Below are 21,494 nucleotides of genomic sequence, written 5' to 3'. Positions count from 1 at the left end.
TTGCCGACATTCTTTTCTCGAATGTCACCCATGACTTCCTCATTAAAACATCTAGTGTTTCAAACTTTTACACTTCAGGGCACCTGGGTCGCTCAGTCGTTAAGGGTCTCCCTTCGGCCCAGGTCATGATCCAGGAGTCCTGGGATGGAGCCCCACACTGGGCTCCCTCATCAGCTGGGAGGGCTGCTTCTCCCTCTCTCTCTCCCCCTGCTTATGTTCCCTCTCTCACTGTGTCTCTCTCTGCCAAATAAATAAATAAAATTTTCACAAAAAACCTTTTATACTTCAAATCCATCTTTTCTTATTGATAGCATCCTTTTGTTTATTTAATATGTGAACCTGACCATGAGTGGGGCACTGTGTGTTTGAAGTCACTGTGATGCTAAAAAGTGGCTAGACATGCATAAGACTAGTCCTTGACTGCAGGAGACTTGCAAGCTGAGGTGAAAAAAAAAAAACAGGTAAATAATTAGTTATTACAGAAGTGAGTCTGAATTTTACTCCAACAGGCACTGAAAACCATTAGACATTTTTGATGGGACTGCGATGATCCAAGCTGTGATTTAGAAAGATAGCATTCTCTCTGGCCGAAACGTGATGGGAAGTTGTGGGGGAGGATACACTGGACTTGGGCAAACCAGTCAGGACTAGTTAGTGTAATAATCCCATCCAGAGATACTGAAATCATGAACCAATTCAACAGCAGGGAGAATGGAACAGGCTACAGGAGGCAGAATTGCTACAACTTAAGAGACTATTTAAAGGTAGCTGTTAGAGAAAGAATGAATGAGAACTTCGGTGTTTCTAATCCAAATGCCTAGAGAAGATGGCATACCACTCATTTTCTGTGCTATGAAAATAAGGAGAGATCTCTGGGAAAACACAATAATGCGTCTTGATTTTTAGTTACACTGGAGTTAACATGTCTTATGAATAGCCATATGACAATACCCAACAAGTTGTTGTCAATTCTTTTTTTATTTTTAAAGATTTTATTTATTTATTTATTTGACAGACAGAGAGAGATAGATCACAAGGAGGCAGAGAGGCAGGCAGAGAGGAGGGGAAGCAGGCTCCCCACTGAGCAGAGAGCCCGATGCGGGGCTCGATCCCAGGACCCTGAGATCATGACCTGAGCTGAAGGCAGAGGCTTAACCCACTGAGCCACCCAGGCGCCCCAAGTTGTTGACAATTCTAACTTTAAGGGATGTCAGACTTACTATTTGAAGTTGTAATAGAGAACAAGATAACTAAGACAGAAGGTATAATGAGAAAGCCAAGGATGGAAAGTGAGGAAAGCCTACAAGGAAGGGCTAGGAAGGCATGTATGATGTGTGCAAGCAGCTTCTACCTCCTGTTTTCTCCTTCCTTTCTTCCTTCTTTCCCAGATTTACAGCACCCAAAATAAAAACAAAACAGTGCATGTCTGGAGAAGGTTAACAACCTAATTCAGGAAATGCACTTGTCAATTGCAGGGCCGATCAAGTTTGTTATCTTTTTATCCTTTTGCTGCTATTCAGAAATATATTCACCATTTGTGAACTTCAATCTGCACTGCCAAATCTGTTCTTCTAGGATGAACTACTTGGTAATAATATCCCTTATCTATATTAAGCATCTAGAGAACCTCTAGGAGCACAAAAATATGGGATTATAATTTGGGCCATCTTATTGTGATTATATAGTATTTTGAGTCACTAAATAAGAAGCCTCAAATGGGAACTCTTGAACAGTTCCTAATCCCTATTGTACCATCTTAAAATCATCATATATGGGAAGAAGCAGAGGATAGTAGTCAAGGTGTCAAAATGTCACTTTCAATCCCAGTTCTTCTTCTTAGTTAACTGTGTGTAATCTTGGACAAATTATTTTACCTGTTTTTGCTTCAGTTTCCTCACCTATACAATAAACAATTGTCTTATCTCAAAGAATTTTTAGGAGGATAAGCAATAACTGTAAACTACTTAGCAGAGTACCTTATACAGAAAAGACTACCTGTGATTTCTTACATTGACCACTTTCCCTTTGACAAGGGGTGCTTGGTAGAATCCAAGTGCTAACACGGGCATAAACTGATCACCTAATAGGTTTTCTCACCTGAGAAAAGACGGTTGTCTGTTATTATATTCAAATCTGTATTTTATTATTCACAATGGGCAAAAAAGAGAAACAATCCAAATATCCATCACCAAGTGAATGGATAAGCAGCTGTGGTATGACCCAAACTATGGAACACTGCTCAGCAATGAAAAGGAATAAACTACTTATACATGCATCAGCTTGTATGAATCTCAAAATAATGATGCCAGGTGAAAGAAATCAGACATAAAGAGTATATACTCTATAAATCCCTTTTTTACAACATTCTAGAAAAGGCAAAACAATAATGCCCAAAAATGTTGTCTCTGGTCATGTGGGGGAGGAAGGGATCTAGTTGAAGGAATGCTAGAGCACTTTAGAATGTTTCCTCTATTTTGACTGGGGTGGTGGTTCCATTACTGTATTCACCTGCCCACGTTCATCAAACCATACACTTGAAATAGGTGTTTTCTTAATATATCAATAATACCTCAATTGAAAAAACTCTGTAACTACCACTGATATCACCCAAGCAACATTTCCCAAATTTTACCTCCGTATAAGCTATTACATTGGGAACAGATTAAGCCTGAGATACCGGCAGAACACACAGGAACCAAGCAGGTCATTAAAATATGGCACTAGATTTAGAGATTTAAGTTATAGAATTGAAAATCATTGCCTTCTCTTTCGCTTCTTCTTTTCTTTTTCCTCCCTTTTTATTTCTTTCTCTCCTTCCTTATTCAAATACATGTTGAGCACATTCTATTTGCCACCAATACCCTAGGCACTTAAATATTATTTAGAAAGAAAACAGAATGTAAGGTTTTTACCACGGAAAGGGGCAAAGAGCAGAACCGTGGTCAAATTTTTAGGGTTGAGAAGAGACAGAATGAAACCACTGGACAGGAAAGGAATGACAAGAGATGCTGGAAGGCAAGGCAGAAGAACTCACAGGTCCTGAAATAAAGTTTTCTGAATGCTGCCTTTCAAATTTGAAATCTCATTGAGAAAGGAGGAAAGGGAACCAGTCTCCGTGGCCAAGTGTAAGTAAGAGGCATTATCTTTGGGAAAAAAGTAGTATAATCCTAGAAATAGAAGGTTCTGGAGGAATTATCTAGTCCGGTTCTCTCATTCTGCAGGAATTTGAATACAATCTCTCAATTTCTCCTGTGGACTGGACTGACAAGCATGCAAAAACTATACAGTTCAGATACAGGATGTCTGCCTGAGGAATTAACTTAAGGTGTTTCTGCTAGGCAGAAACTAGCTGCTTTTTATCATATGAAATAATAAGCATGCACATTTAACTGGAAACAATGATTCCACCTCCTACCTGGTGATTTAAACAAATTTGACTTAAATCTACCTTACAGAAGCCAATAGATGCTGGAAAGAAATGCCTGAAAAGGGGTTTCCCCTCGATACCCAAAACTTCCAGAATGAAGGAAGGAGGTCCTTTCTTTATACAAGATCCTGGGGACAACCTCCCAGCTTTCCTGCCTCTCCTGACCTGAAGTCTATTCTGGAGTCAGTTTTAATAGCGAACATCCCAGCACCGAGAACCTTGGCTGCCCAATATTTTCTCACACTGCACACCTTTGCAAGCGGTGTCTGTCTCAGTTTCTGCACAAAGATGACAGAAATCATCCTGCATCTCCTTTGCAGTATTAGGGTTGCCTGAACAACCTTTGTTAGATAAGGACAGAGCACAGATATTTCTCTTGGGAGACAGAAGCTAAAATGACACTTAATTGTGCTTCTAATCTACCATTTGCAGAAAAACAAAGGCGGGTAAGCTTAAGCCCATGAGGGCCTCGAAATTGGGGCAGAGGCAATTCCAATCCATTTAAGGTTTATAGAAGATACCTGGAGACGGGCAGAGTGTGTTACAGAAATGTAAGATGTCTTCCTGGAGAATTGAGAGTAGGTTTGCAAACCACCAGCCCAGCTCTTCAGAAAGAAGTGAAGGCATGAGAAGGAATTACAGATAAATGTATCCGCCACCGCCTCTGCACAGCACACACATCCCAGCCCTAAACTCTGCCAAGCATTTCCAGATTCCTCCAGCTCACCTCATTTAGGAGCACCGTGGATTTTAATAACTTTCTAGGTAGAGGCTCCGGACTCCCTCAGACACCCAACCCCACCCCAGGCTCTGTCCGTCTCTCCAACAACCCAGGCCACCTCCTGCTTCAAACTTCATTTTTGTTTTGTTTCTTTTTTTCCAACTCATGATTCTGAGCAGCAGCAAGACAGCCAGACGAGGTAAGAGCACCGTTTCCTCCAAAGACCAATATTTGAAATATTGGTATGTGAGCATGTGGAAGGGGGAAATGTCAGAGGCAAAAAATATGTAAGAAATCCTCCTGCCACTTTCTCTCCCTGACCAAATGGAATGTGACCGCTTCCATGTGACCCACTCACGGATGCAGAGAATGTGGCCTTCAAATATAGACCTGCTCAAAGGGCAGGGATGGATCTGTGTTGAGCACAGCCTTTGGCATACTTGGGGTGAGCCAGAGCTATCAAATGGCGGCCACCACTCCTGAGTGACATTTAATTCGAGTAGCATTTCTCCGGAGATGCCTCCACTCTAGTCCCAGGGCCAAACAAAGAAAGCTACACACGTGGCTGCAAGAAGCTGTGGCTCTGGTGGAAAGAGGTGTGCGAACGTCTGGGTGATCCCACCTGCAATGTTTCTGGCTCCCAAGGAAAGCCGAGCTAGGATTCTGGTTAAGTTTATAAATTAATGTTAATTTACCAATTCCTGACCCTCTCCCCTCACAGTCCCTGCTTCATCAGATGAAAGAAAACACACTTAAGCAGAGATGGGCCGGGGAGGGGAGGGGAGGGGAGGGGGAAAGAGCAAAGAGCGTGACAGGAAAAATACTGAAAAATCTTTTCATCGGTCCCCTTTCTGTTCTGCCCCCCACGCCCACCCCCAGCCCCTTGAAGGGCCTGACTCTAACAGCCACCCACCGCCTTACCTCTGAGCAGCTACAGTTGCAGCAGCATCTAGAGCGAAATGTCTCATCACGTTCTCCTCCAAATACTTCTGCTCCCACTTAGTCATATCGGCTTCCAGGGCCAGGATCCTCTCTTCCTTCTCCCGGAGGAGCTCCATCAATGCCGTGGCATTGTATTCAGAAACGTTGGTGGGCTGAGAGTTTCCCTGGCGCTGGGTGGGGAGATGTGGAGAAGCCTCAGGTTAGTGAGCGAACCACGGTGGCCAAGTCCCCTTCGTAGAGCCCCCATTCTTGGAGAGAATGTGTCCCATGGTACACAACAGAAACAAGACATTAAAAATCTAGGACTGGGGGCACCTGGGTGGCTCAGTGGGTTGAGCCTCTCTGCCTTTGGCCCAGGTCATGATCCCAGGGTCCTGGGATCAAGCCCCGAGTCTGGCTCTTTGCTCAGTGGGGAGCCTGCTACCCTTCCTCTCTCTCTGTCTGCCTCTCTGCCTACTTGTGATCTCTGTCTGTCAAATAAATAAAATCTTTAAAAAAAAAAAAATCTAGGACTGGGGCCTGACCTTGCCCCTAACTTCTTGTGTAGCCTTAAGTGAGTCATGCAACCTTTTCCGAGTCTTGATTTTCTCCCATCTAAAATGAGGAGGGGTATGGGGCAACTGGGTGGCTTAGTTGGTGAAATGTCTGCCTTTGGCTCAGATCATGATCCCAGAGTTCTGCGATCGAGCCCCACGTTGGACTCCCTGCTTAGCGGGGATCCTGCTTCTCCCTCTGCCTGGCGCTCCTCCTGCTTGGGCTCACTCTCTCGCGCTCTCTCTCTCTCTCTCTGACAAATAAATAAATAAAACATTTTCAAAAATAAAATACATAAATAAAAATGAGGAGGAGTATGGCCAGATGATTCTAAAGACCACATTCAATTCTAAAATGTCAAGAAGTCTATTTGTACAGTATGTTGACTTCTTACAGGGTCTACTTGTTCATTTGAAGATAAAAGGCACAAGATAACAGGCATTAAGGATTTTGCTGGAACAGGAAAGCTAAGGATGCCGACTTCATCTTTACCATGAGGAGTCAGTCTGGAAGTAAAGTGGGGCGGGACAAAAAGATGAGCCAATCTTCACGTCAGGCACCAAATGAAACTTAACTGGCCAGGAACAATCTCATTTTCTTTAAGTTCTCCATACCTGCTGAATTCTGAGGGACTCCAGTTCCCTCTCCAGCCGTGTCCGGAGACGATGCTCCAACTGCTCGCGTTTTTCGCACGCTGCCTGGAGCTGTACAAGGGCTTGCTGCATCTTCTCCACCTTATCTACGTACACCTGCTTCTTTTTCAGCTGAAATTCCAGGGTGGGAGAGTTGCAAGGTGGAAGGAAAGAGAATAACAGGGTCAGGTATTTAGCTCCCAAATCCATCCTTGTGTTTCGATCACTTTCTGTCCAGCTCCAAAAAAAGAATGAATGGTAAGAAGGTCCTTCATGATGAGTAGTTGCCTTGTAGTTAGCACACACAGAATGTGACGAGGACGAGGAATTAGGAGCTCCCTTTTATTTTTGATTCTTTCCCCCACCTCTCTGTCTTCCCCAGACCTACTTCCATCAACAAAGTCTGTCTTTTTTTTTTTCTAAGATTTTTTCTTTATTTATCTGACAGAGATCACAAGTAGGCAGAGGGGCAGGCAGAGAGAGAGGAGGAAGAAGGCTCCCTGCAGAGCAGAGAGCCCGATGTGGGGCTCGATCCCAGGACCCTGGGATCATGACCTGAGCCAAAGGCAGAGGCTTAACCCACTGAGCCACCCAGGTGCCCCCAAAGTCTGTCTTTGATGGCAAACTTTTACCATTATTAAAATAATAATCCTGATGGATTATCTGCTCTTCTTCATTCTAAAATGGAATACTCTGGGAGCAACAATGTATTATTTTGGTCATTACAGTACAGAAATTCGAAAAAATAAAATGGGGACTCTCCAGGGAGAAAACCTTAATTTGGTATGGAAAGGAAACCTACCCCCACCCTTATATAGAGAAAGGGTGCTGGAGTTACAAGGAAGCCAGAATTGTCTCTTTGAAGTCTGTGGTCCTTGTAATTACCCAATATGGTGATCACTGCTCTCCCGGACAGTTTCTGCTTCTCAAAAGTGAAGCTACCATACGTTGAAGAGTTTTTAATCTCCTCATTACCTAGCACATGCCCCACTAGATATTTATTAAAAGAACACAAGTTATTTGCAATTTCTGCCTCAGTCATGAGCCTGAGCTGGTAACAGTGGACCGTAATTTCTCAACTTCATTCTGGGACCTTTAAAGATATCTAAAGACTTGAAATAATGAATCGAATCTAGGAGTAAATGAGTCAAACATGATTCTTCCTCTTTCCAAGCCTATGAACCACAACTAAAAGCAAAGGGGGAAGCAGGTTGGGACTAAGAAACTGAGTTCTTTGTACCCTTGTAATTCATAAACTTAATCCTGGCTCCTCTGGAATGGAGGAATGAAGAGGATCTCAGGGCTCTTTACGGAAGGCATATATATACCTCCTCAGCATTTAAGAAGAGAGGGTAAATGCAGCCTTCCCAGCTTGTTAGTCAATGAGGAGGTTCTGCTTTTCATCATATTTGTGGGGTGCTATCTTGCCAATAAAATCAAGGCATGGACTCTTTCTCAAACAGAAATTCCTCTAAGCTAGTCACAGCTGTCATTATCACTTTCATGGAAGCTGAGATTAGGGATACTTTTACTATTAAGATCCAAATAAAAATATTATTGTTAACCTTGTCAAAAGGAAATTGAAGAATTCAGCTCAACTCTAAGTTTTCAACAAATTCCCAAGCCCCTGAGCTACCTAGGCAGATAGTTGCAACGTGGGAGGGTACCCACCCTTCCAGCCTTGCCCACCCCCATTTAGCTGGGGCCAAGCCAGCAGAACCACCCCAACTTCCCCACTGCAGAAACCAGGTAACTTCTTAATGGTAATGAGACCAAATCACTGCTGTCTAGAATGTCCGGTCAGACAGCAAAAGCATGTGCTGAACTGTCCTTGTCTTGGAACTGTCTTCTCCTAATGTCGGGATTGCTGAACTTTATCTTGGTTGCAGAAAACCTATCTTATATTTTCCCACCAGACCTGTGGAATGCTTTGCCTAGGTGACTGAGAAAACTTTAAAAAATTGTCTTGGGGTGCCTGGGTGCTCAGTGGGTTAAAGCCTCTGCCTTCAGCTGAGGTCATGATCCCAGGGTCCTGGGATCGAGCGCTGCATCAGGCTCTCTGCTCCGTGGGAAGCCTGCTTCCTCCCCTCTCTCTGCCTGCCTTTCTGCCTACTTGTCATCTCTGTCAAATAAATAAAGAAAATATTTTTTAGAAATTTTCTTAGTTTCTTGTCATTTCGTTTCATTCCAAGACCTAGTTCAATTTAGCCTTGTAAACCAGTTGAGGTGAGTTGGAAGTCTACATGCTTTTATCCAGGAGACCTTTGCCTAGGAAATAAAATGAACAGTAATCACCGTAATCTTCCTCTCAGTAAGCTAACTCTTTTCTTTCCTGGAATGGGTGACTGTAACAACAGTGACTAGGGCAGTGAAGACTGTCAGGCCCCAGATGTCTCTGCCTTCCTATTTGCTAAGCTTTGAATAACTGGAGAGCAGGGAATATTCTCTATCTTCACCTTCTGGGTTCTATAATCCTCATGAGCTATTTAAAGTTGAATGCATTTATTTGTGAATCACTGAAAATCCTAAGGGAACAGTGCAATGTTAATGCAGAGGATGTTAACTATAATTACTCAGGCTTACAGCAGTTATACTTAAAGGCAATTAAAGTGAGCATGCAGTTCTTGCCTTGATGGTAAAGTACTCTGGTATAAGCACAGAGAACTGAAAAAGAAGCAGTCCAGGGCCAGGTGGATATCTCCATGTCTTCCCTTTCTTGAGAAAGGAAACCTTAATATCTTATCAAAAGCATCTCCAGCAGTCGGAGTCACTGAGCCACTGGGATGATTACATGTAAGGTACCAGGACCACTGCTGCCGGCCTAATTCTCCTCCTACCTCTTTTACAAGAAGAATGAGGACAGCTCACCCATAAATACCAGGGTCACCTAGGAAATGCTTTATCCCTAGATAACTTATGACAGAAAAGGACAACTCTAGGATGCTACCAATGCAAGACCCTATAGATTAAATCAACAAGTCAGCTATATTCTAAGTTATGTACTCTGTTTTCTAGATCTCATATTTATTTGTTTCTTTGTTTTAGAGAGGGAGCAGGAGGGGCAGAGGGAGAGTAATAATGTTAAGCAAGCTTCAGCATTGGTGAGGAGTCCAACACAAGGCTTGATCTCAAAACCCTGAGATCATGACCTGACCCAAAATCAAGAGTCGGATGTACTCAATTGACTGAGCCACCCAGGTACCCCTAGATCTCATCTATATTTAAAAAGGAACAAAGGTCTATATAATTTATTAATTCCTTTACTATTGTTATAAGCTTCACTTTTACCTTCATCATGATAAATCCCCTTTTCTTTTCCCCTTTTCTTTTCTGACTCTCTTCTGTATACTTATCTCCTGTGTGTATCTCCTCAAATGTTAGATCGGTAATTAGGATACTGTGGGTGCCCAACTTCACCTTCCAATGTCATCAGAAATGTCAGTGATTCCTTCTTAGGTAAAGAGAGAGGCCACATAGTACAATGGTTGTGGTTATGAGCTTTGGCCTCAGACTGTCTGAGTTCAGAACCTGGTTCTCCCACTCACTAGGTATGCAACCTGAGGTAAGACAATCTCTCTGAGCTTCCATTTATTCATTCATCAACAACATGGAGATGATGAAGATGTGTTATACCTCTATGAGAATCAAATGAAATAACACATGAAGTGCTTAGTAGATCACCCAGCACAAAAAGGACTTTTTTTTTTAAAGAAAAAGTTAATGCCAAATCACACATGCTCTAAGACTTTCAACTTGGTACATTCATGCCAGATAGCCTTGATATGGTTTTCATTATTTCAGTAACTCTCATTATCACATCAGTGTCTAATTAAGACAAACCAAACAGAGAAATAACAACCGAAAGAGAAACACATTGATAAATACAGAGAACAAACTGGCGGTCGTCAAAGGGGAGAGGAGTGGGGTAATGGGCAAAATGGGTGAAGGGGATTAAGAGGTACAAACTTCCAGTTATAAAATATATAAGTCATGGGGATGAAAAGTACAGCATAAGGAATGTAGCTAATAATACTGAAATACACTTATCATGGTGAGCATGTTATCATGTAAATAATTGTTGAATCACTGTGTTGTATACCACCAAGTAGTAGTATAGGACAACTAGACTTAAAGATTAAAAAAATAAAACTTAAAGACATTAAAAATACAGTCATTTCCCCTAGGAAAACATAATAAAATTAAGCCTCAGGGCACTTGGGTGACTTAGTCGGTTAAGCATCCTATTGTTGATTTCAGCTGGGGTCATGATCTCAGGGTCATGAGATTGAGCCCCATGTTGGGCTCGGCTCCACACTGGGCATGGAGCCTGATTAAGAGTCTCTCTCTCCCTCTGCTCCTTCTCCCCAAAAAACAACTAAGCCTCAAACAGTTCGTATGACAGAGCTTCAGGATCTTTATAGGTCAAGGCCAGTCATTGGTGGTACAATTAGAAGTAAGCACTAAGTAGCTGCAAGGACACCGTATTTTCTCCAAATGACCTCAGTTTTATGAGAAATAAATACTTACGGTCAAAGGTACTGTTCAAAGAGCCACAGGCAGAGCTCATTCCCTACCACATGCACACACGCACCTACACAATCAGGTATTTCTATCTGACAACAAATGAAAGGTAAAGGAACAAAGTGGGAATCAGGAGACTTGGATTCTAGTCCTAGCACTGCTCTCGATGGTAATTTGCTTCCCTGTTTTCAGTCTCAGAGTCCCCATTTGTAAAAAATGAGGAGGGTTTTAGGAGTCAGCCAAGCAAACTGGTCAGCAGCAGGCCAAATCCATCCAACCCCATCTACATACATACTGGCTACAGATGCCTTCTGGCTAGAACAGCAATGCTGAGCAGGCCTAAGGTCTACAAAGCAGAAACTATTTACTATCCGGTCCTTTGAAGATAAAATGCCAGGCCCTGGAGTCATTTTCAAACTGTTCTGTGGAGTGCTTCAGAGGCCACTATGGTGGGTAAGTTGTATCAGATGGCTTCTCTTTTATGTGTTTTATATATATATTTATATATTATGTATGTATTTTAGGTGTTTTCTATATATATGCATTTATATATATAGGGTTCTACGTAAAAGTTAACTTCCAAAAAAGATTACTACATATATATCGCATTACCTCATTCCATTGTCTTTTACACTTAACTTTTCAGCATGGTTAAATTATTTAAGGTTCCCGAGGACCCCATGGCATTTCACGCCTCATTGCCTTTGGGTATGGCATTCTCTCTCTTAGGAGAAACCACTGACCAGTAGGTTTCAAGAAGTTAAAAAAAAAAAAAAAAAAGCTACATAGGCTAGACAGACAGTCTCAGATGGTCTCTGATGGTCTTTCAATTCACAGGTATTCTATGGATCTGCTCTTCCCCTTTTCACCTTCAACACTGACCAATAATTAAGAAAGGAGGCAAAATGAAATCCTAGAATTCTATATGGGCACATTCTTGGAGGTAAAAACAAAACAGAAGTTGTGCCTTAGTTTGTGTGTAAGTATATGGAAAAGAGAACAGACAATGTTTGCGCTCCCCACAGGATCCCAGATGATTTATTTTTCTATGTCTTCAGTATTCAAGGAAGTCAAAGTTCACTTGAAAAGTTTCTAAAGCCAAGGTAGTGCCTCAGGTCTAGAGACGAGTACCCATGCACCTCTAGAAGAAGCCAAGTTAATCCATCATTTAAACCAAATTCCCTTTGGATATTCTGTGAATAGGGAAATCATTCCATCCATTCAAGTTTTCTTACCAAAGGCCAATTTTCAAAAACTTGCCAAAGCTCCCCTTCCCTTGCTTTCTTTAATTCTGTATTCTCCAAAAGTGGTTCCTTAAATCACTTCAGATAATTTTAGACCCACCTTCTGTGTTGATATTTTAGACCCACCTTCCCTCCCAACCCCATTCCTACATCTCACTATACCACAAAGGTCTAATCTCTGAAGTTTATTCTTTTTGCCTCTATACCAATGGTTCTTCTCCAGGAATCATGGAGCAATGTGTGGAGACATTTTTGGTTGTTAGAACTAGGGGTAGGTTACTACTGGCTTCCCGTAGGTAGGAACCAGGTATACTTCTAAACATCCCACAACGTACAAGGCAGCCTCCTCTATTACCACCATTAAAATATTATCTGGCCCCGAATGCCAATAATATTGAGGGTGAGAATCCTGGATCTACACTTCAGCACTACTGGAGATCTCATTCATGCCATACTTTGAACAAGTGCTTATATTCACATTTTAATGTTATCATGCTCTCTTTAGTCACAGACCTCTAGCTGAGTGCAAGATTTCTCACTCTGACACTTACTGTGTCCCAGACTGCTTTCACCTTCTCCAAAAGGCTATCCTTTTGATAGTTCAGTCATTATCATCACTTTATTTTTCCAGTCTCAAAATCTTGAAATTATTGTTCCCTCCTTCCTTTGTCTAACATACCCAATCTCTCACTATTACTATGTGTTAATTCTAACATATCGCTTATTCTTTTGTTTCCTTATATTTTCATGACCTACATGGCTTTTTTCTTAAAAGATTTATTTACTTTAGAGAGAGAGAGAGAGAGCACGCGTGCATGAGTGGGAGGGACAGAGGGAGAGGGAGAATCTCAAGCAGACTCCACGCTGAGTGTGGAGCCTGATGCCGGGCTTCGTCCTACAACCCTGAGACCACGACCCGACCTCAAACCAAGAGCCAGATGCTCAACCGACTGCATCGCCCAGGCGCCCCTTTGGCCTACATAGGTTTAAGTACTCATTTCACAACAGAGCTATTGTAATAATAACCTAACAGATCTCCTTTCAGCTGCCCTCTCCCATCTACATATAAGCATCTGTGCACATAAACACACATGCACAATCAGTCCATCCTATATACAGTGGCTATAACAGACTTCTTCAAGGAGTACATTAAGGCACTTCTTTATCTAAGAATAAAGCTATCTACTGCTAGCATATCCATTCCAGTAGTATTGATTAGGTATCTACTATATCCAAGGCACTTTTTATACCACCCCTCTCACTCTCTAGGCCAGAGCTCTTCTCTCTCATTCATATCTCAAGCTACTTGATGCTTTTCATTTCACCCCCAGTCTGCTATCACCCCTATTTAGTCTAGACCCAGCTCTTAAAACTGCTTTTATCAAAATGTTTCTGCCTCCTACTGCCTTAAAACTCAACCAGGCCTACCTTGCAAATAATCAACCTTTGTATTAGTCTGATCAGATCATTTCTCCTTCTTTTTTTAGTCTGATCATTTTTTCATCCCCCCTCACCATATCACTAAACTCTCCACGAGTTTCTCCTTTACTAATCTTAACTGACCCTGATTGCTGCTTTTCTCAAAAGCCTCTCATAATGTATACTCTATTAGCAGTCACTATAAAAGATTTTATTCATGTATGGATTCATTTATTCATTCAACAGGTATTTACTGAATGCTTATCATATGTCAGGCCCTATTCTGCATCGGAGAGCAGTAGTGATGTAATAATGGGAAGCAAGATTAAGCCCCTGCCCCACTGGAGAGCAGTATCCTATAAGCCCCATAAGGGCAGGGACCTTCTACTCCTTTGTATCTGTTCTAGTTCTAGTTTATTGTTCACTACACTCTTGGTAACCAGTTAATATTAATTAGCTGTCAAACAGAAGAATAAAAATGAGCATAGCATAGTTTAGCTATAACACTACAAATATATGAATAAATACACATTCATCAATGTATTTACTTTGGCAAGTCAAGGGTTTCAAGTCACTCTGATTCAGAGATAAATTTTTAAAAAGGAATCATAAAGTGAGAGGAACAACAGAAAGGCAATCCAATGAAGAATAGGGCAAATACTCTCGAGCTCAATCAATCATATTTTTCCATTACACTTCTGCAATAATTTGAACCCATTCCCAAGCATTTGGCAGATCTCTTAACCCCCTTCTGACTCAGGAAAATCTGATCCCTGCAAATGAATACCACGTGATGGCATCTCTTCCCTCCCTCCAACAACTGTGGACGTCTTTCAAATTTATTTTTTAAAAGATGGCTACATACAAAATTGCTTCTCAGACCCTAAAGTTACCCATTTGTCTCAGCCATTTGCAAGGAAGTCATTTAGTCGCTGACCTTTTGCTTGTATGCACTGGTGGACAAAGTGTAGGGTAGGATATTTTGGAATTAAGAGATCTGGGCTTTGTCCTAGATTTATCACTAACTATATAATCTGTCTACACTTTAATTTCCTAATCTGTTAAAAGAAGACAAAAGTTTCAAGGTTCATGGTGGGAGATACAATACAGATTTGGAAATATTTTTGAAAAGTTAAAAAAAAAAGTATGTAGGGGGGTGAGGAATACAGAATACAGAATACAGAATTTTTAGGGAGTGAAAATACTCTATATGATACCATAATGGTCGATACATGTCATTATACATTGATCCAAACCCCACCAAGAGTGATCCCTAACATAAACTATGGACTTTAGATCACTGATGTGTGACCATAGGCTCATCAACTGTAACAAATATGACCTCTCTGGTGGGCAGTGTTAATAATGGCAGAGGCTATGCAGGTACGGAAGCAGGGGGTAGACAGAAAATCTCCATACCTTACTTTCTATTTTCCTGGGAACTTGAAACTGCTCTGAAAAGTCTTAATAAATAATAAAAAAAATATATACAGATGGATAGGTAGAGGGGTTAGGCCAATTTTACTGGCTAGACTAACACCATCATGGGCATACACTTACTTCATTGGCTAGAAGACACTAAAACTGGTCACACAGAACTAAGTGCAGTGCCATAGAGGACAGTCTTCATTATGTTTGATTTTCATCTTCCTGTCCATTGCCACAACTCCACTCACTATGTCACAGATGTCACAGTTCAAGTGTATTTTCTTTGCTCTTCTCCTTTGTAAAACTAGTTCATATGTTGCTCCATGAGCCTTCAGTAATTTCTGTGTAATTTGATTTAGCCCTACTCAGGAGCCCCTGGCTCCAAGTAAGAGTTCCCTCTGAAGTAATTTGGTAACACTACCCTGGTATTAGCAAGCTGCCTCTGTCTATTGCCAAGAGGCTGTGGTCCACTGGTGGATATTAAAAGAACTGAAGAGTAGAAACCATCTCTAGAAACTTGCTACCAAGAGAATGAAGTACATTCTGTTAAGAAGACTAAAGAAATTATACAAGGCTTCCATCTGGGAATTTAAAAAGTGAAAATCATAGGAAAAACTGAGAAAATCAAGTTTTCAGTGGTCACTCAATCTTTATTTGGGGTGGGGACATAATTTAACATACTGGGTGCAACAATACCTACTTCAAAAAACTATGTTGCCAGGGCACCTGGGTGGCTCAGTGGGTTAAGTGTCTGCCTCTTAATTTCAGGTCAGTTCACGATCTCAGGTCATGAGACTGAAGCCTCTGTTAGGCTCCACATTGGGTATGGAGCCTACTTAAGATTCCCCCGCCCATCCTGGGTAGATAAAGTACTTTATCTGAATTCCTATCAATACTCTAAATGCACACATAATTAGTAACCTCAGATCTTCCATCCACATTTATAATCCATCGTAACTATTGTGTGAGTTTTACCTACTCACGCGATGCGCTATTGTCTGGAGATGATTTTGGATGAAACATAAATGTCTATGCCTAGTACATCTTCCTCCAGTACTGGGAAAGGAGACCTTCTTATGGTACTATGTGGATAAGTGTGACAGCAGAAAACTGCCCATCTCTAAAACCAAAATGACAAATCAAGTAAGTAGCAAGGGAATTAGAAAAAAGAAAAAATATCAGCCATAAAAGAATAACAGTGGAAATGGAAGGAAACAACATGAACTTTGTTTTGAAGAATTGAGTGGAGCAGCAAAAGGACATTGGAAAATGCCTGGGCATCAAGAGTTAGCAGTGTGATGTCTAAATCATCACCAGCTACGGTAATTCAGAAAAGGTTAACACTTGGGCCCCTTTCCCCTGAATCTCTGTGGCTGTCATTCTAGCCTAAAGCCAAAGAACAAGGCTCACTGACTTTTTCTGCCAGCCCTCCCACATTCCACTCTCTCCCTTCCAGGGCCCTCTGCGCAGTAAGCAGCCCACCCGCAGCATCTTCCCTCTTTGATCTTGCCAGGGCCTTTTTCCCACCATTCCTGAAACAATTACCCAAGCAGTGGCTCAGCTCTGGATCATCATAAGACAGTAGCCAGCCAGAAGTCTGGGCGGCCTTGAGCCTTGTGAGTGGATATGCCAGGCATCTGTCGAAACTCTCCAGTGAGGTCAAATTAGTGGCAGCGTGTGTTGGGGGTGGGAGGGAAGTTGGGGGAGGTCCCTTTGCATGGAAGAATACCATAATTGTTGTGGACAGAGTTCTTTTGCCTTGGAGTTTAATGGGCCTCCACTTCAACATGACCTATGTGTCCACAGAGATAAGGGCAAGGATGGAAAGGCACCATTTACCTTGGCTGCTAGTGGCTGCATCGCCGCAGATTGAAGGCAAGACCTGGGTCATAGTGAATCACTGAAAAACCAGGTCTCTCCTGTAGTAAAAGTGCTAGCCCCTTCCAGCAAGATACCTCCCCAGATGTCAACAGAGCGAGGTCCATCAGAGAATCTCTGCTGAGCTTGGAAGAGGAAGAAGCTGTGATTGTGGGAAAGGGTTCTCTGTAAGCCTGAGGCACATTTCTGTATAAAGCTTAGAGCACAGTGAATTGTACCATGGGCCAGAGACTTAATGGGATTAGAAAAATGAAATGTATTTGAAGAGCATCTAAATGAGAACTTTATACACAGAAAGACATAAATACATGCAAGGGTCCTTGGATCATTAAACTAGTCATAATCTTTCCCTGGCCTTCTTCTTTTTAATTGTGATATATTTGACATATAACATTATTATTAGTTTCAGGTATACAACATAATAATTCGATATATGTATTGACCTGACATTATACTTAGTAGGCTAAGAAAATACTCCCTAGACCAACTACTTAATTTGGGAAAAGTTTCCCTAACTCTCATTTGCTAAGTAGACTACAGAGGTTTCTCTTGGAAGAACTTCCAAGGGACAGTAATGGTACCATTTGTAAGCCATAATTAAATTCTCTGTTTATAGGAGACATAGCTAATATCTGACATATCCCTCTGTCTTCAAAAATGATTTTATGTGAGTTATCTCCAGATAGAGAACTACATTTTCTATTCCTGAATACCCTCCTCGATTTAGAGATGTTAACTAATTTTGTGAACACTGAAGATTCCTTACTAGATTAGTTCCAGAGCTACCTTCCATAATGTTCCATACTTAAAAATTTTACCCCAGACAGAAGAAGCCCAATGGAGGTTGAGTCACAGCAGGTGAGCGGAAGTTCAATAATCAATTCCTGTATTTGAGATTAAGGATAAAGAATGTTTTCCTCTGAATATTGTAAAGGAGATAAGGCAACCACCACCCAGGTGCAAACCAAAGTCAGATAGGCTGCTAAGACAGAAAAGATAATAAGAATCAGTGGATTTTTCCTGAGACATGGTTTCAAGCCCCTACATGTGCTAGAGGTGACCACGCTTAAATGTCTGGGAGACATTACACGACCTCTGCCTTTGTGATTCCATTGGGTAGAAGGCTCTTGGCCCATCAAATGTTGCACCTCCTTTAGCAACAGCAACTCAGATTTCCCAACAATCAGACTCTGAGCAGAAGTCCAAGTTGGGTGAAGACTAAAAATTAACAATAATCAATGAGCTCATTTAAGATACCTGGCCACCAGGTGCCATGACTGAAACCTAGCCCAATATTCAGAACTTCTTCTTTAAATCATAAATCTGTGTGTTTTGGGGGCAGGGCCCTAGAAATCTAAATCCTAAAAATCTCTGGAACGGACGCCCAGAAAAGCCTCAGAAGCCAGAAATATATTTCAGGCAACTGTTGCAGTGAGGGCTGCCCAGTGGGAACTACAAATTAACATCCTCTCCTTAGATGTATATTGTATATTATTTTCATGATTAACCACCAGTTACCACTGAGGCCTAGGACACAGCAAACCAAGATAGTTGCAGAGTCTTTGTCCCCATTTACCTCCTACTGGATGGGCACCCATCCTGGAGGGTTAGCAGGGCTGTGTATACAGCCCAATCTCAAACCACTCTGGACAAGCTCCTCACAGTCTGGTTGAAAAAGAGGGGCCCTATGAGTGAAAAATTTTTTTTAAATGAAAAGACGCAGGGGTTACTAAATTTGAACAAGCGCCCACATTTTGTCTTTGGGAATAGAACCAAAGGATGATTCAGACAGGGAGACAAGCAGCAAGGGTAGGGAATGAAGAGTCATGAGATTCCAGTTTTATTCCTGGCTTTACCCAAGACTTGCCATGTGACCACCAGCAAGCTACTTCTCAGCCAGTCTCTCAGTTTTCCCTTCTCTCAAAGAATACAGTCTTATCCTTGTCCTGTAATTTACTCTGTGATTTCCTCACAAAAAGGGGAAGGAAAAGCATTAATGAGGTATAGCAAAAGGTTCAAGGGTGTGCTCCTTAGGTCTGGATACCAGACATACACAAGCATTCCTCATGTTCAATAAAGAAACTTAGCAGTATTTCTCATGTAGACAGCTCAAGAAGCAGGACATGAGCCCGATTTATCCAACCTGAAGTTCAATGATTAAGCAAATCAGGTCAAGGATAATACAGGTTAGGTGACATTACCTAGTGGAAATCTATGAACCCACAACCCATAAGCATTTTTTAAAAATACTTATTCATTTGACAGGGGGCAAGCAATGAGAGGGGCAAAGGGAGAGGGAGATGGAGAGAATCTCAAGCAGACTCCCGCTGAGCTTGGAGCCCCATCTCAAAACCCCTGAGGATCATGATCTGAGCTGAGATCAGGAGTCAGACACTCAACTGACTAAGCCATGCAGGTGCCCTCCAAAAAGCATTTTAATCCCTACCCCCAAAACCAAAGGGTATCTGTAAGTCAGATCTCTAGGAACTAGACCCATTCTTACTGAGGGAGGAGCAGCAGGCAATGAAGGCAGGCAGAAAGGAGAGCTCATACATAAAAGAGCTACAGTGCTGAGGGCTTGGTCACGAAACACTTTTTTTTTGGTCTCCAGTTTATAAGGCTTCCAATGTTACAATGGAGGCTATTTTTTCCTCTTAAAACAAAATTCAAATTTTAGAAGAGATTGTGAGATATGAAATTTTCTTTACCACGTTACACTTTGGCATCAATTTTTGCTGGAACACACCCATTCCCTGAAGTATAAAACATCGAAGACTTAGTAGTACTTCAATACAATGACAGCTGACAGGCAAGGTTAATTAGCGACAGGCCAGCAGCAACACTGCCTGTATTTCACATGAACACAGTTCACTGTTGCAATCGAGTAACATCTACATCAAGACTAATCAGATATGTATTTATCATATGCTTGGTAGTTGGGAGCCCCTGTATTTGTCAAAGAAAGACTCCATCCTTGCACACCAAAAAAGTGACAATTTTACCCCACCACATACCTACATTCTACAACCTAGCCAGGAAGAGCCAAGGCACTGCTCGTGGCCTGCCACGAACTGTAAATTGTCCCTGGGTCCCATCCTGTTTGAGACTGCTTCTATTTCAAAACCAATCTGTAAAATAAATCCTAGGACAAGGGGCATAGCCATCAAATTTCATTTATCTTATTAATTTTCACCTAAGGGGACCAAATTCCCACTGAGTATGGGAAGACAAGGACCATTTTGATGTTAAGATCCCCGGAGTACTTTAAAATTATGGAATCATTTTTTAGCCCTTCTTTAAAAAAAAAAAAAAGAGCTTTAAAGCCCTATAAGGGCAGGAATTTAAAAGTATATATCGGTCACAGGCCTGAAGTAAGGCTAGGTCTACAGTGAGAACTTGTAGGGGGGTGGCTAGCTTCTTAGATGAATGAGCAAATGGAAATTGCTCCTTGACCTTGGTGATTTTCTATTCTGGAGCCAAAGGAACTTGCAGAGAAGAGAAAAGAAATCAAAGTCCACTCACATCAGCACAGCTATAACTAGAAGTAGCAGATGGCAGGGCGCCTGGGTGGCTCAGTCAGTTAAGTGTTCGACTCATAATTTTGGCTCAGGTTGTGAGATGGATCTCTGAGTCAGTCTGTGTGCTCCGTGGGGAACCTGCTTGGGTTTCTCTCTCTCCCTATTCCTCTGCCCCTCTCCCAACTTGTGTTGTCTTTCTAGCCCATGCTCTTAAATAAATAAATAAATAAATAAATAAATAAATAAATCTTTTTAAAAAAAGAAGTGGCAGATGGTACTTTCCTACTGGGGGATTGTGTAGCTGCCAGTTCACCAAAGTGGGGAGTCCCCTGCACCCTTGATCCCTTGATTTCCCAGCTTTTCCCCACCTCAGCCTCATATGCTACTTAAGGAAACTACACATACCTCTTCTTCCAGCTTGACCACCTTGGCCTGGGCATTGCTCAGGGCCTGGTCTCGGATTTCAATGTGTCGCCGTTGGTCCTCATTGGTAGAACGGGCAGTGGCCAGCTCGGCCTCCAGCTTCTCCTTCTCCCTTTGGCTTTCCTTATCTATCAAGACAAGAGTTGTCATTACTGCCGCTCCGGAGCTGGCTCAAAACCTTACCTGAGTAAAACTGACAATGAGACCCATTGTTAAGCATTGTCTAACACACAGCTGAAAGAACCAGCATACCCAAGATCGGGACTCTCTCACTGGCTCTACCACCAACTTGCGATGTAAATTCAGAAAAGTCACTTAACAGTGGTTGTTGTGCAGAAGCAATGTGAAAGGGGATGTAAAAAGTGTGATGAAAAGTATGATGGAAAAAATACACACACATCAGAAGAACAGGCAGGCTTGTTTCTTCAATTTTATTTCTTCAAGTGGTCTTGTATTAGCAAAAGAGCCACTGAGCCCCCCAGAGTTTTCCTTATTATCTTGGGACAGTATATTAAATCAATCTAAAAATGGAATCTCACCGACTGTGTAAAATTCCAAATCCCACTCTTTCCTAACGTTATTTTCCAACTGAAGTATAAGTCCAGGACTGCATGGTAGGGAGAGAAGACCAAGACACGTGTCGTCATCCCCTCTGCCTTTCAAGTCCCTCCCCCCCCCTTTTTTTTTAAAGATTTCACCTATTCATTTGACAGACAGAGATCACAAGCAGGCAGAGAGGCAGGCAGAGAGAGAAGAAGGGAAGCAGGCTCCCCACTGAGCAGAGAGCCCGATGTGGGGCTCGATCCC

At 41.9% G+C, this 21,494-nt stretch overlaps 1 protein-coding gene across 2 annotated transcripts in view; it reads right to left on the bottom strand.

The window, feature by feature from the left end:
- Nucleotides 1-21,494, bottom strand: part of AMOT (angiomotin) — a 60,148-nt gene that overhangs the window by 6,510 nt on the left and 32,144 nt on the right. For both annotated transcript variants that reach the window (XM_059385347.1, XM_059385348.1), the window contains 3 exons: nt 20,670-20,815; nt 6,239-6,388; nt 5,070-5,260 (listed from right to left, as the gene is read on the bottom strand). In XM_059385347.1, coding sequence (XP_059241330.1) covers nt 5,070-5,260; nt 6,239-6,388; nt 20,670-20,815 — 487 coding nt within the window. The remainder of the gene's footprint in view (nt 1-5,069; nt 5,261-6,238; nt 6,389-20,669; nt 20,816-21,494) is intronic.

The sequence above is a fragment of the Mustela nigripes genome, chromosome X (genome assembly GCF_022355385.1).
Source record: "Mustela nigripes isolate SB6536 chromosome X, MUSNIG.SB6536, whole genome shotgun sequence".
NCBI classification, from domain to species: Eukaryota; Metazoa; Chordata; class Mammalia; order Carnivora; family Mustelidae; genus Mustela; species Mustela nigripes.
The sequence above is the reverse complement of the archived record's forward strand: the minus strand, read 5'-3'. Positions and strand labels throughout refer to the sequence as shown.